The sequence below is a fragment of the Cynocephalus volans genome, chromosome 4 (assembly GCF_027409185.1).
Source record: "Cynocephalus volans isolate mCynVol1 chromosome 4, mCynVol1.pri, whole genome shotgun sequence".
In the NCBI taxonomy this organism is placed as follows: Eukaryota; Metazoa; Chordata; class Mammalia; order Dermoptera; family Cynocephalidae; genus Cynocephalus; species Cynocephalus volans.
The window spans coordinates 84551240-84578051 of NC_084463.1; the positions used below are offsets into that span (position 1 = coordinate 84551240).

General features: G+C 36.4%; 1 protein-coding gene across 1 annotated transcript; it reads right to left on the bottom strand.

Annotated features, from left to right (window-relative positions):
* Positions 1–6656: 6656 nt before the first annotated feature.
* On the bottom strand, positions 6657–26203 carry LOC134376241 (tripartite motif-containing protein 49D-like). The gene is made up of 7 exons (XM_063094861.1): positions 26082–26203; positions 22659–23064; positions 21891–21986; positions 18919–18941; positions 17974–18071; positions 16440–16918; positions 6657–7160 (listed from the first exon to the last, which is right to left on the bottom strand). The coding sequence occupies exons 1-7, from the start codon at positions 26201–26203 to the stop codon at positions 6657–6659; spliced, it is 1728 nt and encodes a 575-aa protein (XP_062950931.1).
* Positions 26204–26812: the final 609 nt, after the last annotated feature.

Here is a 26812-nt window from a genome sequence, read left to right on the forward strand (position 1 = left end):
TTGGCCTTCTTACACTTCACATATATTGCCTTCCTTTTACAGTGTCCCAAAGCTCCTCACAATTTCATGAACAACATCAGCTGCTCCGCTCTGAAAATCAATGCCACCAAACACCCATGAATCTTTGTGACCTCCAAGAATGACATATCTGTTTAGATAGCCTCATTCCAAGATTATTTGTCATTTCATGTCAATAACAGAGCAAATTTCAAATGACTCAGCAGCATCTAAACACGGAGCACTCATGACTCAAAGAAAAATAGAAAGATTCCTAAAACCTTGTACAGATGAGTTATTTCTGATTTTAATATGTTTCTTCTATCTGAAGAAAGTATAAAAATGTGATAAAGCAAACGTATATTTCAATGTATTGCTATAATTAGAAATACATAAGTAGACATGAAAGAATAAAATTAACCTTATTCACAACTTTACTTAATTTTTTATTACTCCTCTTAACTTACTTACGACTTTGTTTCCAGTACTCAAAAAGAACATAGTGGCCACACAGTGTGTTCTCCACTTCCTACTCCTTCTACTCAGGTTTCAAGGAACAGATCATAGATTTTCTCACTCTATGAAATTTTTCTAGTTCCTTTTCTTTCCCACTCTTAAATGTATGACTTCCCTCCAAAACTGTGAACTCCTTGTCCCTGGTCTATGCCTTTTTTTTATCAGTCCAATCCCAGTGCATAACACAGAGCTGGCACAAAATAGGTACTCAATAAAATTCAATAGCCAGTTGTATATTGTTTAATACTCATTGGAAGGATATCAATATTCTTGATTCCTAGGAGAAAGCACTAGCTGTTTGTAACAAGCATGCACAATTTAATGGTATCTGTTTTGGCAAGAAATATATAACCAAATAGTGCCTATGGAACTGAAACATAATGAACTATGAGCTGAACGGATGAATCACTTTCCTGGTTCCACTACTCCCCTGGGAGAGCCAATTACATTGTAATTTCTTGTCACTTTATTGTTGGAATGGATGTACATCTTGACTTTTCTAATGCAAAAATAAAGGACACATTCTAAAAAAAAAAAAGATTAACAAACTAACACCCACAAGTTTTTAAATTTTCTATCATTGTTTAAAAGATTTCTAATTGTACACAGTACACTGGCCAATTTTAAAGATATAATAATATTTACCTCTACCACCTGTGGTTTTATTTCCTGCTGGTACAAGAGATTTTACTTTTTCCATCATCCTCTATAATTTTTTTTTCCTTAAAAAAAAGGTCCCCCCCCAAAAAAAGAGATAGAATTAAAATAGATTCTTAACTGGGTAGAAAAGTTTCCAGCAAAGCCAGGTCCAACATTGTAGGGCACTCAGACTTCCTTCCCAGCTGCTGTCTGGTGGTGCTGAGCCATCAACTTTTTCTGTTGCACACAAACTGTATTATCAGCTGAAGGAAAACCTTGAAGTAAAAAGTTAAAATATCAATGAATTCGCTTTCTTGAGCTTCTGTTCATAATAGCGTCAACAAATGAAAAATAGTGCAAAGTGCTTTGCGTAGAACAATCCATTTTATCTTTACTACAGTTCTTTTCAGGTATTGTTACTCCCACTTCACAGATGAAGAGCATGAGAGATTAGATTACCTGCCCAAAGTAATGCAAATGGTAAGTAGTATGGCTGAGATTCAAATTATTAATAAGAATTATTCTCTCTGTTACTAGTATCCAATTGTAAACCATGTTAAAAGTCGTCTCCAGAGCATATGCTAAAGAAAGAGCTCAATGTTGAACTCTATGACATTTTCCATTTTATTATTTCAAACACTGATAAATATATTACCACATATGTCTATGGTCATCCTTTACAAAACACTTTCACATCCATCTATTAGAAAGAGAGGACAAGCAGAGGAAAGGATTTCACTTCAACTGACAGAAACTAACAACTTCACGCTATATATATGTTTATGTATTTACACACATATATATGTAAATATATATGCAAGACTCTGAATATATATGATATATATCAATATATAGAATATATATTAAATATATAACTATAATATATACAGATACAATAATATATATATATCAATGTATAGAATATTTATTAAACATATAACTATATAATATATACAAGTACAATTTATATATATACACACACACACACACACACACTCACATACACACAGACATATACACATGCAAGACTCTAAAAGGTGGGGAGAAGAAAATAAATCAGCTAGGAACCTTAGGGCACAAGGAATGACACAGTAGTGAGTTCCCTGGGTTGTCTTTTGGCCCATATGTCTAGACTTGAAACTGATAAAGCAATCCAAAACTGCCAAGTGGCACATTTAGAACATTCTACCCAATGACAGACAAATCCATATTCTCAAGTGTGCATGGAACATTTGCACTAATACAGGATAGACCCTATATTAGGCCTTAAAACAAGTTTGAATATATTTAAAAGATTGAAATAATACAATCCCTCAATAAAAGGAGAAATCACAAGTGCAATTAAAAAATACTTTGAAATGAATGAAAATGGAGATACAATGTACCAAAACTTATGGGATGCATCTAAAGCAGTGCTTAGAAGGAAATATATAGTTGTAAACATCTATATTAGAAAAGCAGAAGGATCTCAAATCAATGAACTAATTTGTTACGTTAAGAAACTGGACAAAGAAGAGAAAGCTAAACCCATGAAGCATAAGAAAGGAAATAATAAAGATGTAAGAGAAATAATAATATATAAGACAAGGAAATAATGATATATAAGAGAAATAATCAAATAGATAATAGAAAAAAAAAAAGAGAAAATTAGTGAAACCAAAGTTGGTTCTTTAAAAAAGATTAATAAAATTGACAAACGATTAGTTACTGACCAAGTTAAAAAGGTAAGATGTATTGCTAAAATCAAGAACGCAAGAGGAGATATTACTACTGATTGCACAGAAATAAAAAGGATTATAAAGGCATACTATAAACAATTATATATCAACAAATTAGATAACCTATGTGAAATGGATAAATTCCTAGAATGACACAAACTATCAAAATTGACTCAAGAAGAGAAAATGTGAGCAGATTATAATAAGCAAAGAGATTTAATAAGTAATAGAAACTTCTCAAAAAGACAAGGGAGAACAGTACCACATGGCTTCACTGTTTGAATTCTACCAAACATTTAAAGAATAAACATCAATCCTTTACACATTTTTCCAAAAAACAGAAGAGGAAACATTTTCAAACTATTCTATGTGGCAAACATTATCTTGATACCAAAATCAGATTAAAAACAAAATCCTAAGAAAATAGAACTACAGGCTAATATCCCTTATGAACATTGATGCAAAAATGTTCAACACAATATTAGCAAATGAAATCTGACAGCATATTAAAAGGATTGTACACCATGACCAAGTGGGATTTCATCTCAAGAATGCAAGGCTAGTACAACATACAAAAATCAATCAATCTAATATTCCATATTAAGAGGAGAAAGATGAAAACACACATGATATTAATTGATGCAATAAGTAAACAACAAAAAATTAACAAAATTCAACACCCATTTATGAAAATAACTGTAAGATAACTAGGAATACTGATAGAAAATACAAAATTATTCTTATATTTTGTGATGTCAGAACATAAGGAACTGCTTATAAAAGTGTTGGGAGAACTTATATTATTTGTATATTGCTAGTAGGATGTAAAATGGTACAACCACCACAGAAATGGTGCTTGTCAGCATCTTATAAAAGTAAACATGCTATTATCATATTATCCAGCAACAGCACTCCAAAGAAATGAAGACCTATGCTTACACAGAAATCTGTCTACCATTATCCACAGCAGCTTTATTCATAACAATCACAATTTAGATACAATTCAGCTGTCCTTCAACTGTTAAATGGTTAAACAAACTGTGGTACCACCACACAATGTAATACTACTTGGCAATAAAAACAAGCAATTTACACACACAGCAACTTGAACAAATCTCCAGAGAATTATGCTGAGTAAAAAACTGCAACAAAAAAGTCCGGGAAAGTTGATACATTATTCCATTTATATAACATTCTTGAAACGACAAAATTATAAAAACAGTGAACAGACTAGTAGTAGCTAGGGGATAATTCAGAGTATATAAATGGGGGGGTACAGGAGAGAAGTGGGTATGACTATAAAAGGGCAACATGAGAGATTCTCCTGGTGATGGAAAAGTTTTGTATAGTGACTGTATCAATATCAATCAATACCTTGGTTGTGATATTGCACTATATTTTGCAAGATGTTACCATTGGGGGAAACTTGGTAAATGGCATATGTAAACTTTCTGTATTATTTTTTGCAGCTGCATGTGAATCTGCAATTATTTCAAAATAATAAGTTTAAGATTTTGAAAAAGGATGTTGGAGCTAGATGGTGAAGGGCATACAATGATGTGCTAGAATTTTGCTATTTATCATGTAACCTCCATTAAGTCTGTGCTAAGTTGTGAGGCCCTTGAGAACAAAGCCTACATGCAACTCATACTTTTACTTCAGTGCTTGAAAGTCATTCCATGAATGCACCTTGAGTGAATGGGATCTGGGAAGCCATTAAAGGTCTCCAGTGCAGAGGCAAAAAATGAGACAATGCCATGACTGGCAGAGGTTCCTACTAAATGCTTGTGTTGTTGAGTAGAAAATAGGCAATGTTTAACAAAGCTGTCATTTGCATTGGTCCCAGCTCTATCACTGACTCTCCGAAATTTGGTTTCCTTATTTGTAAAATTAATATCACAATACTAACTCCTATCATTGTTTTATAGGTTAATTGAGAAAATGCATGTAAAGCATTTAGTATAATAGTAAGTGCTAGAACATAATTAGCTCTCCATGCATGATAGATGCTGTTACTAGTGCCATTGTTGCTACCGCTATTGTACCAAGTGTTACTCCAATAGGCAAATAAAAACCATATAATCACACTTCCTTCATTACAGATATAAAGAATATGAAAGAACATACATGGCATTCCCTTTTTCTTTCACCCAAGTCAACATGAAGTTTTATTTTACTATAACTCATCTTTTCTCAACTTTTTATTTATGTTCTCAGCATTCTTGGGCCATTGTCTGACTTTATATCTCTCCTCTTCATCTCACGTATTTATTAGGAAACTTTCATTTCATGGTATATCCAATTCATAAAACACTGTTAATTTTCTAATTAACACACAATGTTAAACTGCTAACTATTAGTGGGAATCTGAGATACAAAATATCCCATCTTCTCACATGGCTGCCTTGCGAATAATCCTTTTTTTTTTTTTAATTAATACTCCAAAGACTGGTACTTTGGCAATTAGCTTTTGTTTTGCACAGGCAAGCAAACTCTACTTTGTTCAGTAACAGATGCTTGTCCTGGGCCGAGCCCGTGGCGCACTCGGGAGAGTGCGGCGCTGGGAGCTCAGCAACGCTCCTGCCGCGGGTTCGGATCCTATATAGGAATGGCCGGTGCACTCACTGGCTGAGAACCGGTCATGAAAAAGATTTTAAAAAAAAGAAAAAAAAAAAAAGCAGATGCTTGTCCTGAAATCTGAAAAATGAACAGGATAAAGAGGATGGAGTCCTGTGGGGGAGAAGAGACAAGGGAATTTTAGGAAAAAAGAAGCAAACTAGTAAAGAACTTATTCTGTATCAGTCTCTGAGCAGTGAATACAAGGATGTGGTGAGGGGGCAATACCAGGAAGAGTAAAATGCCTGTACAGAAGATTAAAATCCCCATGCTGACCTTGCCATGTCTAATTCCTATTTTTACACTTGAGAAAATGGAAACTCAATCTGAAATGTATCCTTGAGCATCTATCTTACTTAAGAATCACAATAACCCTAGGTGGTTACTAATAACCACACATGTTAGTTATGAGCTGAGTGTGTGACTCAAATGTCTTTTAATGATGTCAAGGTCATACAGCAAATTAGTAGAAGAGACTGAATTTGAGAAGACCAGCTGGTCCATGCCCAGGTCTTCTAAATCCCAGAGAGGGGATCTAGAAATCAGAGCAGGAGTGCACTACCCGGACTTACCTTAGGTTGATCCTGTGTATTAAAGTCCAATCAGGAGCATCTCCTCACCAAGAAGAAATAAAGTGCTAAATACCCCCAGTACAGTGCCAGGAGCTGTACATGCTATTTCATTTGCTATTTCTAATAAGTTGCAGATAATATTATCTTCATCATAAAGACAGGGAAACTGAACTGAGACTTGGTAACTTGCTCAAGGCCACTGAGAAATGGCTAAATTTGCCCGTGCTGCTCTGATTTTCCAAGACAGTTGGTTTAAGTCTGCAAATCACTACACAGAGAACACAAAACACCTGCTGATAAAAATCTGGTAAGAGACTGACAATAATTCACCCAGTTCCCAAATGTGCCTGTTATTCTCAAGGAGTTAGGAACGGGAAGGGAAAAAGACTCCCTTTCAGCAATACCCTGAATTCTACCATACGCCTGAAGCAGCCCCAGGTACTGTCAACGACTAGATAAAAACCCCACGCAGGTAAGAGAGGCTTTTTGCAAAGCTCCCTGGGCGACCTGGTTTAACAGCCCGCAGGGATCTGCCGCTTGTACCGAAAGTGCAGTGTTTGGCAGCGTTCGAGGGGGCGAAACCTTTCTAAGTCCAGTTTCAGGTTCTCTCCATTCTACGCCTTGACCTGGGTGACGCCGTCCTACAAGCAGCCGGTGTAGAGCTCAACCCTGCACCGCCCCCCAGGCAACGCTGGCACCACCTAACTCGCGGGGGCTCCTCCCCACGCGGCCCGCGCCCAAAGCGCCGCCCCTCGGGGAGATCAGCAGCAGGACCCCGTCGGCAGCCGGCCCGCGGGTCCCAGGGCCGCGGAGCTGCTGGGGAGGCGCCGAGGACCGCGGGGAGCGCGCCCCTACCGCAGAGGAAGCCGAGGCTGAAGAGGCCTCCGGCCAGCACCAGGGCCCCAGCGCAGAGCTGCCGCGGGCGGCGCCCGGCGACCGCGGCCGAGTCGGTCTCGGGCAGCAGGTTCCACATCCCGGCGCCCACCGAGCCTCCCGCGACCCGCGCCTCGCTGCGGCCCCACGGCGCGCCCTGGACCCGCGGCAACGTTCGCTCCAGCCCTGGGCTCTGGTTCCTCCGCCCTGATAGTCTTTCTAGCGGACTCTGAACCAATCCGAGAGAGAGAGAGAGAGGGAGGCAACGTCTGCCTCCAGGAGAAAAGAACCCGGCCCATTTCGAGAGGCGCTTCCAAAAAAAGTTATTCTTGAAAACGTCTAGCTCTTGAGTACTTAAAAATGAGTACAGAAAGGGACAGAGAGAGGGACAGAGAGCGCGCTACTCTCATCTCTCCACTCCTGTAAATTAATAGAACGCTCCTCCTCTGTCTTCCTGGGAAAATACATAAGGACCCGGCGGAAGGCTAGTTAGGAAAATAGACTAAACCGTCTCTCAAAAACTTTTCTTCAGCTCTGAAATCCTATAAAATACAGTACTGTAAAATCGAACAGAAAAAGGTGGTGTTCAGCCCTACACTGTTTTGGATACTAAGGGAGGCTGGCATCAGTGTGAATTTCCATCATGTTCTTTCTCCTAATAAATATTATTGTTGTTCAAACAAACAAAAAATATGTAGGGTATTATCCTCTATTTACATAACAAAACTATTTTTAAAGGAATAATATTGGAACTTGTGGAAAGCAGACTCCATTTTCATATTTAAGCTGTGTTTGGCCTCTGTCTTCATAATAGATATAAAATCAATCTTTGTTGAATTAGTGAGAAGAATCAATCACACATAATTCTATCCCTGTTATAAATTCTTAATAATAATAACAAAGATATCTAGAGGGAGAGCATAATTATATGCTTTATCAAATCAAACGTGTTCTTACATCCATGAGGGGGACCATGCACTGACTAGGAGTGCTTTATGGAAGCAGTGATTTTGACAAGACAATGAAGTGCAGGTAGGATTTCAACCAGTGGAGATGTGCAGAAACATTAGGGGCTGTGGGCAAGCAGGGTAGACCAAGGCCCCAAACTCAGAGTATATTCACAGAAGAGCAAATAGTTTGCTTTGGGTAAGGGACAGAGCAAAATGAGAGTGGATAAAGATGGGTTATATTGCAGAGAGGCTTGGGTACTTTGATAAAGAATTTCTGAAAAAAGTGAAGAAATGTAGGAAAATTAGTGTCAACAATAAACCAACACAACTCCTAGATGACCTGCTACAGGGAAAAAGGGAGTTTCTTAATTCTCTTCTAACAAAATTCTGTATTTATTATATCTTTTCCAGTGTTCCTATTTTCAAATCTAACCAAGAATGGCAGAATAATAATAAATGGCTAACATATATTGAGCTCTTATTATGATTTATGCTTTTATATATATTATCTCATTTAATCATTAATGGAACACTTCAGAGTTTGTATTATCACTCTTCCCATTTTGCACATGGAAATACTGAAGTTCAGTGAGATTAAGTAAATCATACAAAGTCACAAATATTATACATCTGCCTTACTATGTACCAATACGCAGCCTCCATTGAGCACAAGGTACATTTACTGATCTTGCTTATAGTATTGGAAGAAGCACTGGTCTTGGAGTCAGAAGACTCTCACTTAAATTTTGGATCTAGTCCTGTCCAAGCTGCATACCCTTGGTTGCCAAGCATTCAATTTACCTAGATATATATCCTCTTTTGTAAAAATATAAGATCACCTGATACCATTACCTGGTACAATTGGTTAATGTAAATGTTTTGAAGATCATATGAGACTATAAATGAAGCAAATTTTATTTAAAAATAAGGAAGAATGTTTGAGCAATGGTGGAATTATTTAATAATTGAATTAATAAACCTCTATGGTGAAGAGGATGCATTTGAAGAACTCAGAGAATGAACATCTGTCAGATAGTGTAAACCTCGTGGAACTTACAGCTTAGAGGGAAAGGTATACCTTTAATAAGTAACCAATAACTAGTACTGTGAGCATTTTCTATATGATAGATACCATGCTATGTGCTTTATATGCATTATTGCATTTGATTCTCAGGACTTATCCTGAAAGAATTAAAAATATTTAACAAGAGATTATGCAAGCCACACTAGGTATTTTTGTTGTCACATTTATTATTATTTACCTTTTACAGGTAAGAATATAAAGGTTTAGAGAAATCGATTAACCTTCTGAAAAAAATAACTGACAGATGTTTGTTTGCCAATTCTCCCCCACCCCCATACATATTAGGCCACACTATACTCCTACTTTAACTCCTGGGGAAAGATTGAAGATGGGTCTTTCTTCATATCACGATTGGCAGAAGTAAACATTAGCTAAATCAAAATATTACACTCATCAATATGGTCTATTCTTGGAAAAAATTAAAATAACTTAAGCTCCTCTTATTTCCAGCCTCTAACATGATATTTGCTTTTCAAAAATATTTTAACTTAGTCAAGAAATAAAAACATACTTTACTATTCCCTGGCTGCTTCTTAATCTGTAAACACAACATTCCTGAACTCGAAACTACACACTAAATAGCATAGCTCTAGAAAACAAGAATTCTAACTATCTTCTCCAAGTGATTTCATTTTTTTAATTATAATAATTTTAAATTGGGGGTGATTACATAAGCATATGCACTTATTGAACTCTTTGAGCTGTACCTTTAAAATCTGAGCATTTTATTGTATATGTTATAAATCAAGAAAATTGATGCAAATGAAAAGATAGAGACATAGATAAATGAGAATGTTCCTCAATGATATGTCTAACTTCTCTTTCAAAGTAATTAGTTGTCATTCTTCTTATGCTAACTTGACCTTTGTGGAGGAAATCTTCACAGACAAGCTTATTTGATTTGGAATTCTGAGAAATTGAAAACTTAGCAATATTCTTCCAATTTGATGATAGGATGGGATAATAAAAGGACATATTTTAAGGAAAAAATATGTAAAGTTTAGTAAAATGTACATTTTTTTCTATGTTAATTATTATTACTAAAATAAAAATCACTTATTATTTTTAAAAAACACATATAGAAGTATAGTAAGTAAGAAGCTCATGTACCATTTTACACTTTTTGTCCTTTTTCATACCATTATTACCTTCCACAGGTAAATACTGTAAATATGTTGGTACTAATTTTTCCAACTGATGATAGATTATGTTGGTTGTCACATTACAGTGGTGGAGTGGTTAGCTAACTGTTCTGGGTCTATCTAGTCCCAGGTTGGAGTCTTCCTGGCAGGGCAGGAACCAGTTGAGAAACTAGAGCCATTTGCTTACAGGGGGCACCGTGCGCCTGTGTAATTTGGGTCAAAGTCTCTTGGGTTCAGTTGGTTTCAATTTCTGGTTGGTGTGAGTTTAAAATTTCAAGGTGTTAGGTCAGCAAGATTCTGGTGGGGTCTCTTGCAGACATCTGTTAAAACAGGCTAGAATGATCTTAAAGAGGAGCCCAATGCTTAGTTATTATGAGGAGGATTATTAAAACTGCAAGACAGATGTACAAGGAAAACAATGCCAGAAGCAGCCAGCTGAAATATCTGGGAACTTGAAGTCTAACCAGGTGAAAGAGCCCTTTGAGGGTATTCCTTTTAGAGACTCAGCCAATTTAAAATTTTTGGAAGTTTACAATTCAAACTGGCTGGAGGAATTTTACCCAAGTACAGCACGAGGTACTGGTGATGGAGCATATTCCTCTTTGGGTAGGAAGAGATAATCTAAAGCTATGTGGTTGTAGCAGTAGGGGTGAGATTCCTCATCCTCCTTTGATCAACTTCTCGCCCAACAGGGACTGGCCAAAATTAAGGGCAAGGGCAATGAAACCATTTTCTGTGACCATTGGAATGGATCTGCTTGATTTCAGTATAGAATTCACAATTTTACAATGTCAAATTATAGGGTTCATGTTTTACATTTTTGTAATTTCAATCATGAGACCTTATGATGTAAAAATGCAGTTGCATGTGTGCATTTAGTACTCTTAGATGAATACAACATAATGTCAAGACACTGAAATACATTTTTATCAAGAGTCTCCATAAATTAAATCAATCAAGATTGAAAAATGTAAAGTTCAGGCATTAAAGATAGTGCAACAGTGTCTGAGTTCCTTTGGTCATAGTCCTTGGTGATTGAGTACCATAGTACACTAAAAAGTGGCCCTATCTAAAGAGGTATTCAATTTTGCGGTTAGATTGATGATACAAGTCATAGTGATCTGCAGACCCACTTCAAGAAATGTAAAGATTAGGAAAGCTTGGAACAGTCAGGCTCACCATCTGTCATTCAGGATGCCCGCAAACCAACCACTAGCTGTTCCTGTAAACACATCATGTGTTCCTTTATGGAATAATTTTCTTAATGTGTTTTGAAATGGCCGTGTCTATAGAAATGCCAGTATCAGCAACTCTTTAATTAAGCTCTCCACAGTAATAAAATCAGTGATGTAATATTAGCAGTTCCTTTTATTCACATAAATAGCTCCCGTGTCTGAAATGTGTTTTACCTGGAAACATAATATACCTTGTGCAGGCATCAACCAAATAGGTTTTCTATATCTGACAGTAATTAGGCTACCAATTGGAAAGATTAGTGCATTACTTCCACCAAATGTAGGAAATTGATAAATGGTGAAGTTTAACATATCAAGGATAACTTCCTAGTCTCCCTTTGGGATTTCAGGGTATCTCTCATTGGGAGCAAAGACAGGTATTGGCATTAATGGAATGGTCTCTTGATTTTTTACATTAGCACACAATAACTCTGATTTCTTGCTAGAGCATCAGCTTATGTTGAAGCCATCTACAGATTATGGTACCATGGGGTTTTTCCTGTGAGGAAAGGGAAATGGTTATCATTGCAGGAAATGGGAAATAGAAAAGGAATAAGACTTTCATCATAGCAGAGAAATCTTGATTCACAATCTTGGGAAAGCTGTCTACATCTCAGGATGCCTCCTGCTTCTGGGGAAACTTTTTTCTGGTTAGCTTTACTTTAAAGTCTCCAACAGGTGTACAGTTAGTTTCAAGACCCCAGAGGGGTTCTTTTAAGTTGTAAGGAAGGACCAAGTTCCAAGGCCCGATATTCCACTGTAGTATGGGTGTCGAGAAGAACTTGGTAGGGTCTTTCCAACATGATTCAAGGGCAGTCTTTTCCTGATGTTCTCAAAAGACCTGTTTTAGTCCATTTGTGTTGCTATAACAGAATTACCTTAGACTGGGTAATTTATAAAGGAAAGAGGTTTATTTGGCTTACGATTCTGGGACAGCTGCATCTGGCACAGGCCTCAGGCTGCTTCTACTCATGGTGGAAAAGCAGCAGGCAGCTGGCAGGTACAAGCAGATCACACGGTGAGAGAGGAAGCAAGAGAGAGAGAGAGGAGGTGCCAGGGTCTTATAAACAACAAGCTCTCGTGGGAACTAATAGAGCGAGAACTCACTCATTACTTCCCTCTCCCCCAGGGAGAGTATTAATCCATTCATAAGGGATCTGCCCCCGTGACTCAATCAGTTTCCAACACTGCCACATTGGGGATCAAATTTCCACGTGAGTTTTGAAGGGGACAATACATCCAAACTCCATCAAGACCCCATCTCTAGGTTTTAAATTGTGAAATGTTTGGCTGTCCTTGGTTGATTGATCATGGAAAGCCTCTTTTGCCTGATGGACATAAACTTGGCATAATGCATTAAAGCCTTATAATTTGTCCAGTAAAATGGGTTTGTTTCTCTATCACTGGGCATTTCTCCAGAGATGTATCATAAAGAAAAAAAAATTCTTAATAATTTCTGTCATAGCATAAGTTTTCTTATTTGGAAAAACTTCTGTTCAACCAGAAAACATATAAACTATCAGAAATATATACCGGTACGCTATTGAGTATGGCAACTGAATTAAGTTCGTCTATCAATGTTTAGACAGCAATTTTAAAACAGACACCCCACCAACATTTCTTTAAAAATAATTTGGATCATCTTGCTCAGTCACCGATGAATTATAGAGTGCAAGGCTTTTAACAATGGAAGCTTCAAAGACTCAGGGAGGATCAAGCAACTATCCAGCCCATCCATGAGTCCACACTTACATTGGATATGTATTCTATTAAATTCCAATTTTATTTTCCAATTCAAGTGCATAGCACTGTTTATAGAACATGCAATCGTAAGAAAGTTGGCCTTGAACAATCTTATAGAGTTCATTCAAATTGTGTATTTTAACACTTTCAGTACTGGTTGGCTTAGCATGAAAACTTCTCAAAGCATTTTCTTGGTATTCAATTAATTCTTGTTCTGCTCGATGTTGTGACGGCAGCTTTATAGAACCAATAAGTTTTTTATTAGAGTTCTGAGAATTCTTGCCTAGTCCAAGGGTATAATCAGATTTCTAGAAATTTTATCGTAAGTGTACTTTTGATATTAATGCTCAATTTCTTAGAAAAACTTATAAATAATTTTCTTCCCATCTTAGCCAGTTTTTTCATACATAAATTTCCTTCTATAAACTTTGGATTTTGCAAGACTTTTACAACTTTATTACGCATTCAGTTTTGTCCTATTCTTTTCTTTACATTATGGGACAATCCAGTCATTCTACTTTGGAACAAAACTTTCTTTTCTTTTTCCCTTAAAACAAAATATCCTCAAACATTTAGCCTTTTCTTACTACAAACACATTTACCTTCATTGTATACTTGTACGTCATTCTAGTTACTCATATTAATTGGAATTCTTAACCCATAGTGAACTTTTGTGACCAGTCTGTCAAACTAGCAATCTTGTAGATTGGCAAATTTATGAATTATAATTTCTGGAGGTATGTGCTTTTTGTAGTACAATTTGTCAATGTGGCATATAACATCTTTATTAATGGTTCATCAGATACCGTTAGTCTCTCTGTAATAACTAATTTTAGAGGAGACAAATTTTTTTCTCTACCCCTTTAGGTTTTCCTTAATAAATTGTTTATATTCATTTCCCTCAATCCCAACTTTTTTTCTTGATAATAATGTTAAAACCTTCTAATATAGGAAGAACATCTTTTACATGGGAATTTTATCTTACATCTATTTAACCGTCGTGTTCTTAATAAGTCTGGATTATTTGTAAAGATAAGACATTAAACAGCTAGCCATCAAGTTAAGTCATTCTTCCTATTAACAACTTTTTGTAATATAGAGATAACATAGGCTTTTTTTAAATCAATAAACCTAGGTAAGAAAAGTGGCATACTAGTATTAGATATAATGCTGAAAATGTTGGAGTGAGCAGGACTGAAGCCATTTTGGGACCTAATACACAGGGGCTCTAAAGATTTTTAAAAGGGCACAGTTTTTTTTCTTGGCATGCATTTCTCTGAGTTCCCTCTTTTCTCGTGGTTATTTGATATATTGAACCTTGGTTATGGGGTAAGATGACATTATTTACATAAATGTGAAGTTGTTTTCCATCCAGTCTGAAATTACAAACTTGCAGATCCTGAGAAACTAAGAAAGACATCAGTAAAGCTATGCTGATTCCATCCCTTCAGCAGGATCGAGAGACAATGAGACCTTCCTGAGATCCACATGCCACTGCTCAACTCCTTCCTCTGCTTCTCTCTCCACAAACCTGGGATCTGAGTTTCTCTTTCTTGTGCTCAAGTGCAGATGCACAGTATCTATGCAGGAAAGCCCCAGCTACCTGCTGCAGCTAGGGCTGCCCTGACCTGAGTCAGGCAGAAGTTCTGTAAAATAAAGATGGCATAAGATTATGATAAAATAATTTCTCAGTCCATCATGCAGAAAGCACCATGGTGTATTCTTTCATTATTATTTTTTCTTTTTTAAAAATTATACTTCAGGTATGAAAGAATGATGTGTGGAAAATTAGCTTACTAATTTAAAAAGTGTATATGAAGATTGCCTTGAATTTTTTTTAAAGCATAACCTTCATGTGAGAGTAAGCCTTCTGAGGTGACAGCATTCATAATGATAAAAATTTACAATGGATTCAGTTGAACCATTAAATTCAGCAATATCCATATGTATTTATCTCTATTTCTATCTTAATCTGTATTTCAAAGGTTGTGCCTAAGCACCTTTTGCTAGTTAGATTTTTGCCCTTTAGTATTCATGTGTGTGTGGTTTGGAGATAGCTTTCATGATTCAGGAAGTTTACAATTAAGTCCCGCACTCAGTCATGGCCTAGTAGCTAGGAGGTTCCCTGTCTGGTTACTTCTGAAACAGTGCATGGGCAAGTCTTACAGATCACAAAATATGACTGTCATTTAATTTTTAATCCCAGCTCTAGGCATCATCCCATGGAACAGAGTAGCTTATTGCTCACCCTGTGTTCACTCAGAAGTTGTGCTTTAGCTCTTACAGCCATTAGGAGTCAAGGCTTTTTGATGATGGATCAGTGGGTGGATAAATGAATATTTTCAAATCTGTCCACATCCCACTTTGATTGCTCTTGAGTGGGTGTAGCCTAGCACAGATGTAGTCTCCAAGGTCACCAGGAATGAATGAGATTCCAGGAGGGCTTTTCTTGGCTATATCTTTACCTGGTACTCTCTGTTAAAACTTCTGGCTGATCAGACATTTCACTTGTTCCTGCTACCCAAAAATGGAGATTCTAGGTTCCTCTTAGGTGCCTGTAACTGGGATCCTCATTATTTTTGACAATGCCCTTAAGAGTGCACTTCACCATGCTCCATTCAAAATCAGCCATTACTCTCAGGCAGTGAGCACAGCTCTCAGTGTTCATGACCTGCCACTTCTCCTTAACAGAATCCCTGTATCGTTGCACTGGAGTATATGGTGGGACAGTGGCCTGCTTCTCCAGCAGTCAAACACACTCTACAAGTCTGCATTGGGAGAAAGGGATGGTATCTCCTTGTCTTTTGTTTTATCCCTTGAAGCATGGAAGATACAAAACCTTAACCCTAGACTGGGAGTTGACGTTATTAGGAGACCCTGTCTTTGCCTCACAACTTAGAGAAAAGCTTCCATAATGTGGAGTTGTGGCTGACGGGAGCTGGTCATGGATCAAATGTCACACACTCTGTATCCTTGAGTTTTGCTATCGTTAGTTGAATAAATATTTCTTCATTTGCTATATGCCCTTATGATATGACAGTAGGGTTTTTTTTTTGTTGTTGTTTGTTTGTTTGTTTTTTACCTTGGCTGGCTGAGAAATCAAGTGAAAAGAAAAGACACAGCATAAATATTGCACAGTATTCTCAGAGAGAGATTATTTTTATTTAAAGAAAATTGAAACATTTATGCACTTAACAATATCAACACTTTTAAAAAGAGTAGAATCAATACATTTTATAAGGGTAGATGACACTGAAGACCATCAAGTAGGCACCAAGTCAGCTTTCTCAGGAGCTGGCATTCCAGATACATGTCGTCAGGTTTCAGACCTGTCTCTGATCATGTGGTTCCAGCGCAAAAGAAAGGTCGCAGAGAAGAAGAGAAGGAACAGGAGAAGAGACTACAGATGAGGGAACTATGGGCCGCATTAACAAAGCTCAGTGTACCACATTCATAATCCAGGAACACCCCTACGGGGCCGAGAGGCCTTTCCACGTAGTGAGGCAGGAGTGGGGAGGAGGTAAAGAGACGGCAGCAAGTCTCCTCCTTGACACAGAAAAGTAGAAAAATCCCCTCGGAGTTAACCATCATGTCATTCCTCTTTGTCCAGGAATCATTACAAAATCCAATGATCCAGTTCCCACACCCCCCCACATCCACCTCCCAGTAATGTCGGCCAGAAGTGAATGGCTGGGCTCCCCATGCGAGGAAACACTTTGACCTTGTTGGATTATGGACAACATCGAGAAGAGCAGGAGTAGAGAGCAAATGTCTCAGATCTTCAAACAGGGGCACGTGACAAGCGGCTATTTCATCTTCCCAGGAAATATATACTGCAGGAAGAAGAAAACAGAAATGGTAAAAAATAATGTTATAACTTCCTGGTAAACATGGGCTCTGTGAAATTTCTAGATGTGCTAGGTTATGAGTGGAAATATGGGTCAGGACAGCAAGAGAACTGTGGAAATTACTGATGTTCGTAATAGTCAGTATTTATAACAAGCGAATCCTTAATGAGACAAATGGAAAAAATTCATAAATATTCTTGGAATATGTGAAGAACAGGGATGTTGCCAAGCTTTTTTTCCTGGAACGTTGAAAATTGTGTGATTATTAATCATGCAAAGTCAGTAACAAAAGCAGCCTGCCCCTCTACTCAGAAAATTAGTAGTAATAATAATAATTCTTACTTAAAGAGTGATTACTTTGCCTCAGATTTAAGTATTTATTGCTAAAGCATGCACAGGTAAAATAAACTAAAAGAAACTTTACATATGCTTTTTGAAGGAAGATTTCACTGTGAGAATTTTCCACTAGAAGATCTTTTGAGAATGGGATAAACCCAGTGAAATAAAGTTGACAGTTTACTTTGTAGCTATTGTTTATTAATATTCATTTCATGCTTTTAATTAGATTGATGATTATATGAGGTATATATATGTACTGTGAATAAAATATTCAGGGCAATAAATGCATGTGAAAAACAAAAGTTAAAACACTTTATTAGTTATTAATATCCATGAGATAAGCATCTCACAATCCAACAATCAGCATTAACTAAAAGTTGAACTGAACAAAGATGGAAATTTTTGTGTTTCATAGGAACAGTTAACACTATATTGCAGCATGCTTCAGCCCATACAACCCTTTTTCCATTGTTACCTGTCTACAGTGTATGTGTATGTTACAGTGTATGTGTGTTATATAATATTTGGCTTTTATACAGGTTTCTGTTCATTTATTTTTACCTGTTTTCCTATTATGGCAAATGGAACATAAAAGTTATTGGGGGAAAAAAAAACAGATTGTGCAGTGAGGAAACATTTCCCATAGGAGGACACCCATGAAGGGGGATTTACAGGTGTCCTGCCAAAGATCTGCCTGTTACCTTGGAATTGGTTGAGCCTGTCTATCAGTCCAGTGATGGGCCAGGAACTGAGCTCTGGGTTCACAGGCTGGGGCATGTGAAGCTGCACAGACTCACTCCTGCAAAGAAGAAGGCTCAGTTATTCTTTCCTGGCCCAAAGTTTTTATCACAATGATTATTCCTATGTTCCTCTGAAGATGTTTCATCAAAATCTTCAAAATTACGTGCAGGGGTATGAATGTAATTTCACGAACCAGGAAATGCATCCATTTATTTTATGGAAATCAAATTCAACCTAATCCCACCTCCTAACACTTTCATCCTGGCTCACAATTTCAACAAGCACAGCTGTATCTATTTCCTCTCTCCTCATCCCAGAGTTGTGCAAAATGGCCTGCATTCAAGGAAGATGTTCAATGACACTGGTTTCTAACCTACACCAGTCACCACTGAAAAGTTCAGTGTCTATAACCACTAGCTAGGGCTTGAGGATCTTAGCTTAGGCAGGGATCCTGCTTCTTGTACCCAGCTGCCCTAAGTGCACCATACAGCCTTTCCATTTGAAGCTGGAGGCTGCCATCTGCTACACTTGCAAGTCCAAAACCCTCAAGTGTCCTCCCTCTGATTCTTAACACCCTGCTTCCACTATACACTTGTTTGAAATACTTAACCTTCCCACATGAGTCTTGGAATAACTTTGGGCCATTATGTCAATTTCTTTATACACTTTGAATATTAAAATCAGGAAAGGTAATTTTCTTCATGAACTTCCACATAATCCCTTGCAAATAATACCCCTGCCCAAGTCCATCTTACACTGGATAACGAAAATCCCTTCCCAGAAGGGAAAAAATATACCACGAAAGAGGTCATATTATTATAATACATAAATTATGCTTTCATTTCAGCATCAATAGACTGATCATTGTTACAGTTCTAAAACCTTGAATGTAGAGCCAAGCTTACCTTTTCAACATGGTTCCAAAATGCTGTAAAGACAAAAAGAGAAAGTCTTAGTATTCATCACAATATCCATAGTGGAGACTTCTCTTCTTTGATTTCGAAGGATAGGTATTGCAATTGTTGTCAAAGTCATGGCAAGTCAGGCAACATATCGCAAAATTTATTTTATATTCCCAGAATTCTAATTATCAAGATATGTTCAAATACAAATATCTTCCAAAAAACATTTCTGTTACATTTTTTCAGTAACTGGCCAGGCACAGAAAGAGAAATACAGAATGTCCTGACTCATGAATGGGAGGAAAGAAAGAAAGAGAAAGGAGGAAAGGAAGGAAGGAAGGAAGGAAGAAACTGAACTAAATTTTAGGAGAAAATTTCTCCTGGGGTAGCTACTCCTGTTTTCTCCAAAAAAGGTTGTTTTTTTTTTTTTTGCTCTTGGATGAGGTCATTATTTTCAAGCCGACCCTTGACTCTCCTTTCCTTGCTCCTTACCTGGAGCAGCTCCATGTCTGGTTTATGGCACATTTCCTTCAGTTCCTCATACATTCCTCTTAGGAGTTTCCCCTTTAGGGCCATACAGTCTTCACTTTCCATGAGTTGTTGAAAAATCTCTTTTCTTTCCTTTTCCAGTCTCTCTAAATAGTGTTGCTCTTCCCCATAGAGCAATTGGCACACTTTCCAGTACTCAGCACGAATCATCTTCCTCCGTAGATTCACGTAATCCTGAAGAAACAATGGAGTAATCGGAACACGTAGTAGGCTGTTCTCATTTATGTCTTTTTATGTATTGTGTTATCTTCTGATATTTACCAGTTTGTTACTATCATTGAACAAGAAATTTGCCGGCTTCTTTCTTTCTTTCTTTTTTTTCTTCTCTCTTTTTCCCTCTTTTCCATTTATTTATTTGCACCAGAAGTCAAAATTATACTTCCAATACAGAAATAAGAATATTTTTCTTAAATATTCACATTTTTAAAAGAGTAATTTAGAATTTATTAATTGTCATATATAAAAACTTCCTTATGACTAGTCTCCTTTATCCTCAGCAGTCTTACCTACAGACTTTCTCATCAATTCCCAGGAAAAATAGCAGACATCTCTTCACAGAATAAAATAAGGGCTTTCTAAAGTTTTTACATTTAGCAGGTCCACAAACTACATGCAAACCACGACCTCTGTGTACCTAGAGGCCTCTTTGAGTGCAGCTTGTCTCTTTTGGTCTGAGGCTTCTCACTGCACTTATCGGCTGACTTCCTCACTGTCCTTAAAGATACTGTTCAAGAGGTAACCTCCTTCCATTATCAATTCCCTCTGCCTCTTTTTCTCTCTTTGCTTTCTCTCTCTCTCTTAATTTCTTTAAATTTTTAGACATGGCTTATTTATCCCCATCATTTTGAAATAATCTAAACATCCACCATTCACACAATATCTTCACTTGATTTTCATGCCATCGCTTTTGCCCCCTAACAATGCATATTTCTTGACCACATAGTACACTCACTGTACTCATTTGTGAAACTCTAACTCTTCATGAGCGCAATGAAGTCTCTTCCATCCCCACCACCCAACTGAAACTACATTCTTCATCACAGTAAAAACACCCATTGAACTACATTCTTCTCTCACCAAAAACTTCCTTTGGTAAACACATATATTTTTATTCCTATTATCACTGATCCTTCCTTACATAAAATTCATAATCTTGACTTCAAAGATCCTCTCTCTTCTGTTTTCCTTCTGTCAACTCATCTGTACCAGTTCCTCTTCCCCAGTCTGACCCATTACCACAGGGATTCCACATCATATTTTATTTTCACCTAAAAGGTTTATTTTTTTTCTAAAAACTCTAACTTTATACTACCATATATTCCAATACCTAGAATATGCTGACAGTTAGGAAAATCTGTGTCCAGAACAAATTGTTCCCATAAGCTCCAACCACATTCATCCAATTGCCTACTGCATATTTCCACTTACATATCTCACAGGAACTTAAAACACAACCTGTCTCAAACTAAATTTATTATTTGTTTTACCCCAAACCAGCTTTATCACCAGCCTCAGGGATGCCCCAATTTCAAAACAGAATGTGTGCCTCATTCATGATTGTATCCTTTTAATATTCCACATAAAGCAATCAGTATTTTCTGATATTCCTCTATCATTAACAATACATATCTTGAATGTTTCTACATCCATTTATCTTTGATCGGGTTAATTCTGGTCTTTCTTTTAATGATAGCTACAACTACATCCTACTCACTTCCTGATAAGTAAGAACTACATACTTTTTAAATTTTAAGCTTCGAATCAAATTTGTCTGTAAACTAAAAGAGTGGATAACTTTTACTTCACCTCTTCTACCTTTGGTGTTCAATTTATATCTATAAATCAATATGTGATAAAATTCACATTCCTCAATTGTGCTGCCCTTGTGACATTTTCATCTCTTAGCACTGCTTCCCTCTCTGAGAATACATAATTTATCTAAAACCAACTACGTGCAATCCTCAGCAATCTCCTGGTTTCTCTCAGTTTCTAGCCTTTACCTCCAACAAATTTACCCACCTGAGATGCCCATGAACTCCCAAATGCAATGGTTTTTTTAGGATCAAATGATTTTTAATTTATCTGAAAATTCTTTCCTGAAAATTCAGATGGCTCAACTTCTATAAAACCTGTATTTATTCCATAAACGAATAGTTTTCCTCCACGGGTTTGGTGTATTTTCCCATACCTGTGGATGCTTTTTGGTCTTATCTGGGAAATAAAATCTTTTAGCTGGATATTTTGATTTTACTAAGAAATAGTAATGAAAGGCCATATTTTTCTGTGTGCAAACAGATGGAATCTTTTTCCTTTTGCTCAGCCTGCTCATAGGAGCCCACAGACAGTATAAGTTTAGTTCAAATTCTCATTGCATAATCACCATGTGTCCCAATGTGGTGCTAAGGGAAACAGAGTCTTTTACTTACCATCCACATTTGAATTACGCTGGTTTCTCGGTTTAGATTTCTCTGATTTTCTTGTGTCTTTTCCCACACAGACCTCATTTGCTTCAGGAGCTTTTGCTGCAGAAACAGTGAATGTAAGCAAAAAGGAAACCTATATTAAAGTTTTAGATCCTGACAAATGGAGCAGGGCAGAGAATGTGAGATAAATAAGCACTAAAGAGGGAAGTGCATTTTCATTATAAAAACTTATTGTACAATTTGGGAGACATTTATAATCATAAAATAAATATCCTATAATTTGAGAGGATGTTTCACTAACGAGAAAACTGGTCATTGAATCTTTTGTTTCCACACCAATTTTCTTGATTGAATCTTGTCTTAGAATTAAACTGTCAATATGTTAGTTCATATTATAGCTATAAGACAGTGTTTTTAAACTGACTATAAGATTATGCATTTTGCAATTATGATTACAGGGCCAATGACTGTCAATGAAATTAACAGATTTGCCCAGATTGGTCTTACACTAAATTATCACAATTCCCATGATTAACAACATCACCACCAACACTACAAGGTGTAAGATTTATAACTGTAAGAATGTAAGATCTGTGAGATTGAGAACATTCTGTCTTAAATAATTTATCCTAGTGTCCTGGCACATAGTGCTCAGTAAATATGAACTTTACAGGTGACATGAAAGAATCAGAATTTTCTTTACTTTCTCTTTCATAATCTGGCAGACAGTAGGTCTCCCAGGTTCAAATTTCTGTCACAGTCATTGCTTACCCTGTATTCCTCAGCAGTCCAATCAACGGAACAGTGTCGGTGACCCACATGCTCCTTAGACTTACAGCACAGTGAACAGAGCACGTCCTTGACAACCTCACAGAAGAAGTTCTTAGTTTTTCTGTGTATCCCACAGATGTCTTCTGCAGAACTGGGTAATTGGTATGGTCTTGCCCGTCTGGCAAGAAACACCCGTGTCTTCAATACGATGTTGGTTTTCAAGATTATTTCATGTGATGTTGTCCTGCACACAGGGCAGCTAGGAGGATGTGGGGCTTCCTCCCAGCAGATACAGAGACAAGGCCTACAAAAGCTGTGCCCACAGCCTATGGTGACCGGGTCTATAAAGTAATTCATGCAAACGGAACAAATGAATTCATTCTGGAAGGTATTGGAATCCATGTTTCTGGAGAGAGAAAAATGAAGAAAGAGAAATTTTTTTGTTGTGGGCCTTAAAAGAAGATAATTTCAAAATCCAAAACAATATGACTGGGCAAGAGAATTCTTTTATTCCTGTTCTTACTAATATACTAGTTTATATAGCAGGACACGTCATGAATTGCCTATGACAAAAGAATGCTAAGAAAGAGAGTTCACTTGGTCTTCTCCTGGCATGTTGATTTGTCAGCTATGGCCCTTCCCACCTTGGTTCCAGCTTTCTAAACAATGTCAATTTTGTTCATTTATGTCATCTCCTATAAATGGACATTGGAATAAGTAGTTCAGATCTAATCTCAGCCACAGAAAGTGGGTAATATTTCACATAAAAGAATCATAATTGTTGGGTATATACCCAGAGGAATGGAAATCATCAAGTCGAAGGTATACCTGTTTCCCAATGTTTATCGCAGCACTCTTTACAATAGCCAAGAGTTGGAACCAGCCCAAATGCCCATCATCGGATGAGTGGATACGGAAAATGTGGTACATCTACACAATGGAATACTACTCAGCTATAAAAACGAATGAAATACTGCCATTTGCAACAACATGGATGGACCTTGAGAGAATTATATTAAGTGAAACAAGTCAGGCACAGAAAGAGAAATACCACATGTTCTCACTTATTGGTGGGAGCTAAAAATTAATATATAAATTCACACACACACACACACACACACACACACACACAAACCGGGGGGGGGAGAAGATATAACAACCACAATTATTTCAAGTTGATACGACAAGCAAACAGAAAGGACATTGTTGGGGGGGAGGGGGGAGGGAGAAGGGAGGGAGGTTTTGGTGATGGGGAGCAATAATCAGCCACAATGTATATCGACAAAATAAAATTAAAAAAAAAAAAAAAGAATCATAATTGCCCCATTTTTAGTGATTCCTTATAATTAGCATTTGACCCTATTTTAGTCAATGAGGCATTCAAGTGATACCACTGGAATTCCATGAAAGGTTTCCTTACTTCTGCAAAAACAACAACAACAAATAAAATAAAATAAAATAAAGACACAACTACAGTCATTTTGTGAACACAATGTGCCATAGCTTAGAGACAAAAGCAAATACCCTGAGGATCACAGAGAAATGGAAGACCTGAGTCTTTGACAATGACATTGAGATAGTAAAATAACAAACTCTGAGTCTGACAATCAATAAATGTAAGAGGAATTAAGGAAATAGAAACTCATTTTACAGCCACAATAATTAATAATATATTCAGGCAAGAATCATCAATGGATGTGAAAGCCATTGGGTGAAAAGTATCACTCTAAAGATTATTCGTTAACAAGAGGCTTACTTTCAACCACTATCACATAATATATTAAACTTACTTATTTGAATAAAGAAACATGTTATATTGTTATAAATAAACGTAGAATTGTTGACTAAAAGTTTTGTTTTAATTATCTAGTTCTCATCATATCCCCTAGTTTATAAGAACTTGAGTAGATGGGGCTGAATATTCCCAGAGCTGAAAACTTATTGTTTGGTTCCAAGTAAATGTAAACAATTGCTCCATTTAATAACTATAAACCTAGCTTTAAAACACCTTTTTGAAAAACAGATTGCATTAAACTGCAGATGCCCATAGATATATTTACAAATGAAAGTTTGTGAGAGGGAATTATATGGACTTCTGGTAACCACAAAATTTTTAGTGATATGGGACATCAATTCATTTAATTAGAATGTGCTGAAAATGGAGAGACAGCTTGAGGGACTCTGAAAAATTTGAGATTAGTCTTCTGTAAATTGGGTAAGTTACTGAAAAATAATTCATTATGAAAGCAAACATTTCTAGATTGATAACATTAATAATAATTTTCAAATGATGATAGTAGAAGATAATTTTTGTTTACTAATTCTAGGTATTAGATTAATCCTTTTTAATTGGACTACGTTTTTAATTTTAACAACAATACTATTAACTTATTTTCTATTATCACCAAGACTTTTTAATAAGGAAACTTGATGTAGTATAAATAAGTTACTTGTCTAAAGTTACACATTAAATAAATTATTTGGTCAGACTTCTTGTTTAAAATTTCCTCATATTTAAGAGTATTAGTTTTTTGTAGCTTTCTCTAGTTTCCAAAATCCAAGTTTGAAGTTGACTTGAAAATATGAAACTTTCACACTTTAAAATCCAAGTCTGGGGTTGGTCAGTTAGGTCAGTTGGTTAGAGCGTGGTGCTGATAACTCCAAGGTCCAGGGTTGGATACCTGTCTGGCCAGCCATCAAAAAAATTTAAAAAGATAAAAAAATCAAGTCTGAAAACTCAAAACTAAAGGATGTCATTTTAAACACTCAATCTAACAATGAGTATTTTTTGACAAATTCAACACATTAAGTATAACAGCATTATACACAGAAATGCAAACATATACATATATGTATATATATAAACAGCATAATATGAATAATTTGATAGTCATGAATAGGTACCTAGAGCAAAAAAAATACGATTATCATGTTTATTGTACACGTAAATAATTACAAGCTCCATTGTGGCAATCATCTTCTAAACTCTCCTATTATACATGATTAATAAAATTATACAAAAATTAATGAAGCAAAACTAAAATATTTTCATGAAATACGTAGAAAGAAAAGAGAGACTACATATGTGTAATGTAGTAAGTTTAAAGTAATGGAGGAATTTTTAACTAAGAACTTTATGTGGGAATAATCTAAGCAGACACACAAAAAGAATGATAGAGACAGAAGTTTCTACTTAAAAAAAAAAAGTGGGGCTGGCTGGTGAGCTCACTTTGTTAGAGTGCAGTGTTATAACATCAAGGTCAAGGGTTGGGATTCCCTGCATCAGCCCCCGCCAAAAGAAAAAAATAAATAAATAAAATAAATAAAATAAAATGCTGCTTTAAAAAGTAGCAGTACTTACCTGTGGGTACTGTTAATGGGTTTTTCCATTTTCGTTCTGTTAAATTCAGTTCAGATACTCACCTTGTGTTTGCAGTAAATTTCAGAAGTCTCCACCGTACTGCCAACTTCAAACACAGTAGTTCTGGAGAATAATGAACTTGGTCCTTTGCTTGATGTTTCATAGTCTCCAACATCACACCCATTTTCTCAAACTGTTTAAGTTTCCAAACCTTTTGAAAGGTGTAGATGTACATGAGTGGATTATAGGACACACCCTAATACCAATGATTGAATCGAAACCCTTAATCTATTCAGTCAAATGACCACATCCAATCTCTAATAGGAAACTATCCCATAAATTAGTCTATGTAGATTATACTTATTTTAAAAATAAATATTCAAAATAAGGGTTCATTGTCTGTTTTCCAGAAATTACATTTTAATCCCAATTACCTGACTCTGTTACTATTCGCAGTATTTTGGAATATTATCTGTGTGAACCTACATCCATTCTTTCCTTAATATTGCTTCAGAAAACTCGTGACAATTGATAATTGAATGCTTGTATAAGGGGAAGTGTTGCATCAAACATCAATGAGAATAAACATTTCTTAATCTCTGCAATCTCATAGTTTACAGATAGTATCCGATAGCTTAAATTTGCTGTTTTACATTTCTGATGAGACTGAATATGTTTTCTTAAGTTTAATGGGAGAAGTTCAGTTTCAATTGTAGGGATTTTGTTAAATTCCCTTTGATGCAGTTTGGATGTGTTGTCCCCTCCAAAACTCATGTGGAAATTTGATCTCCAA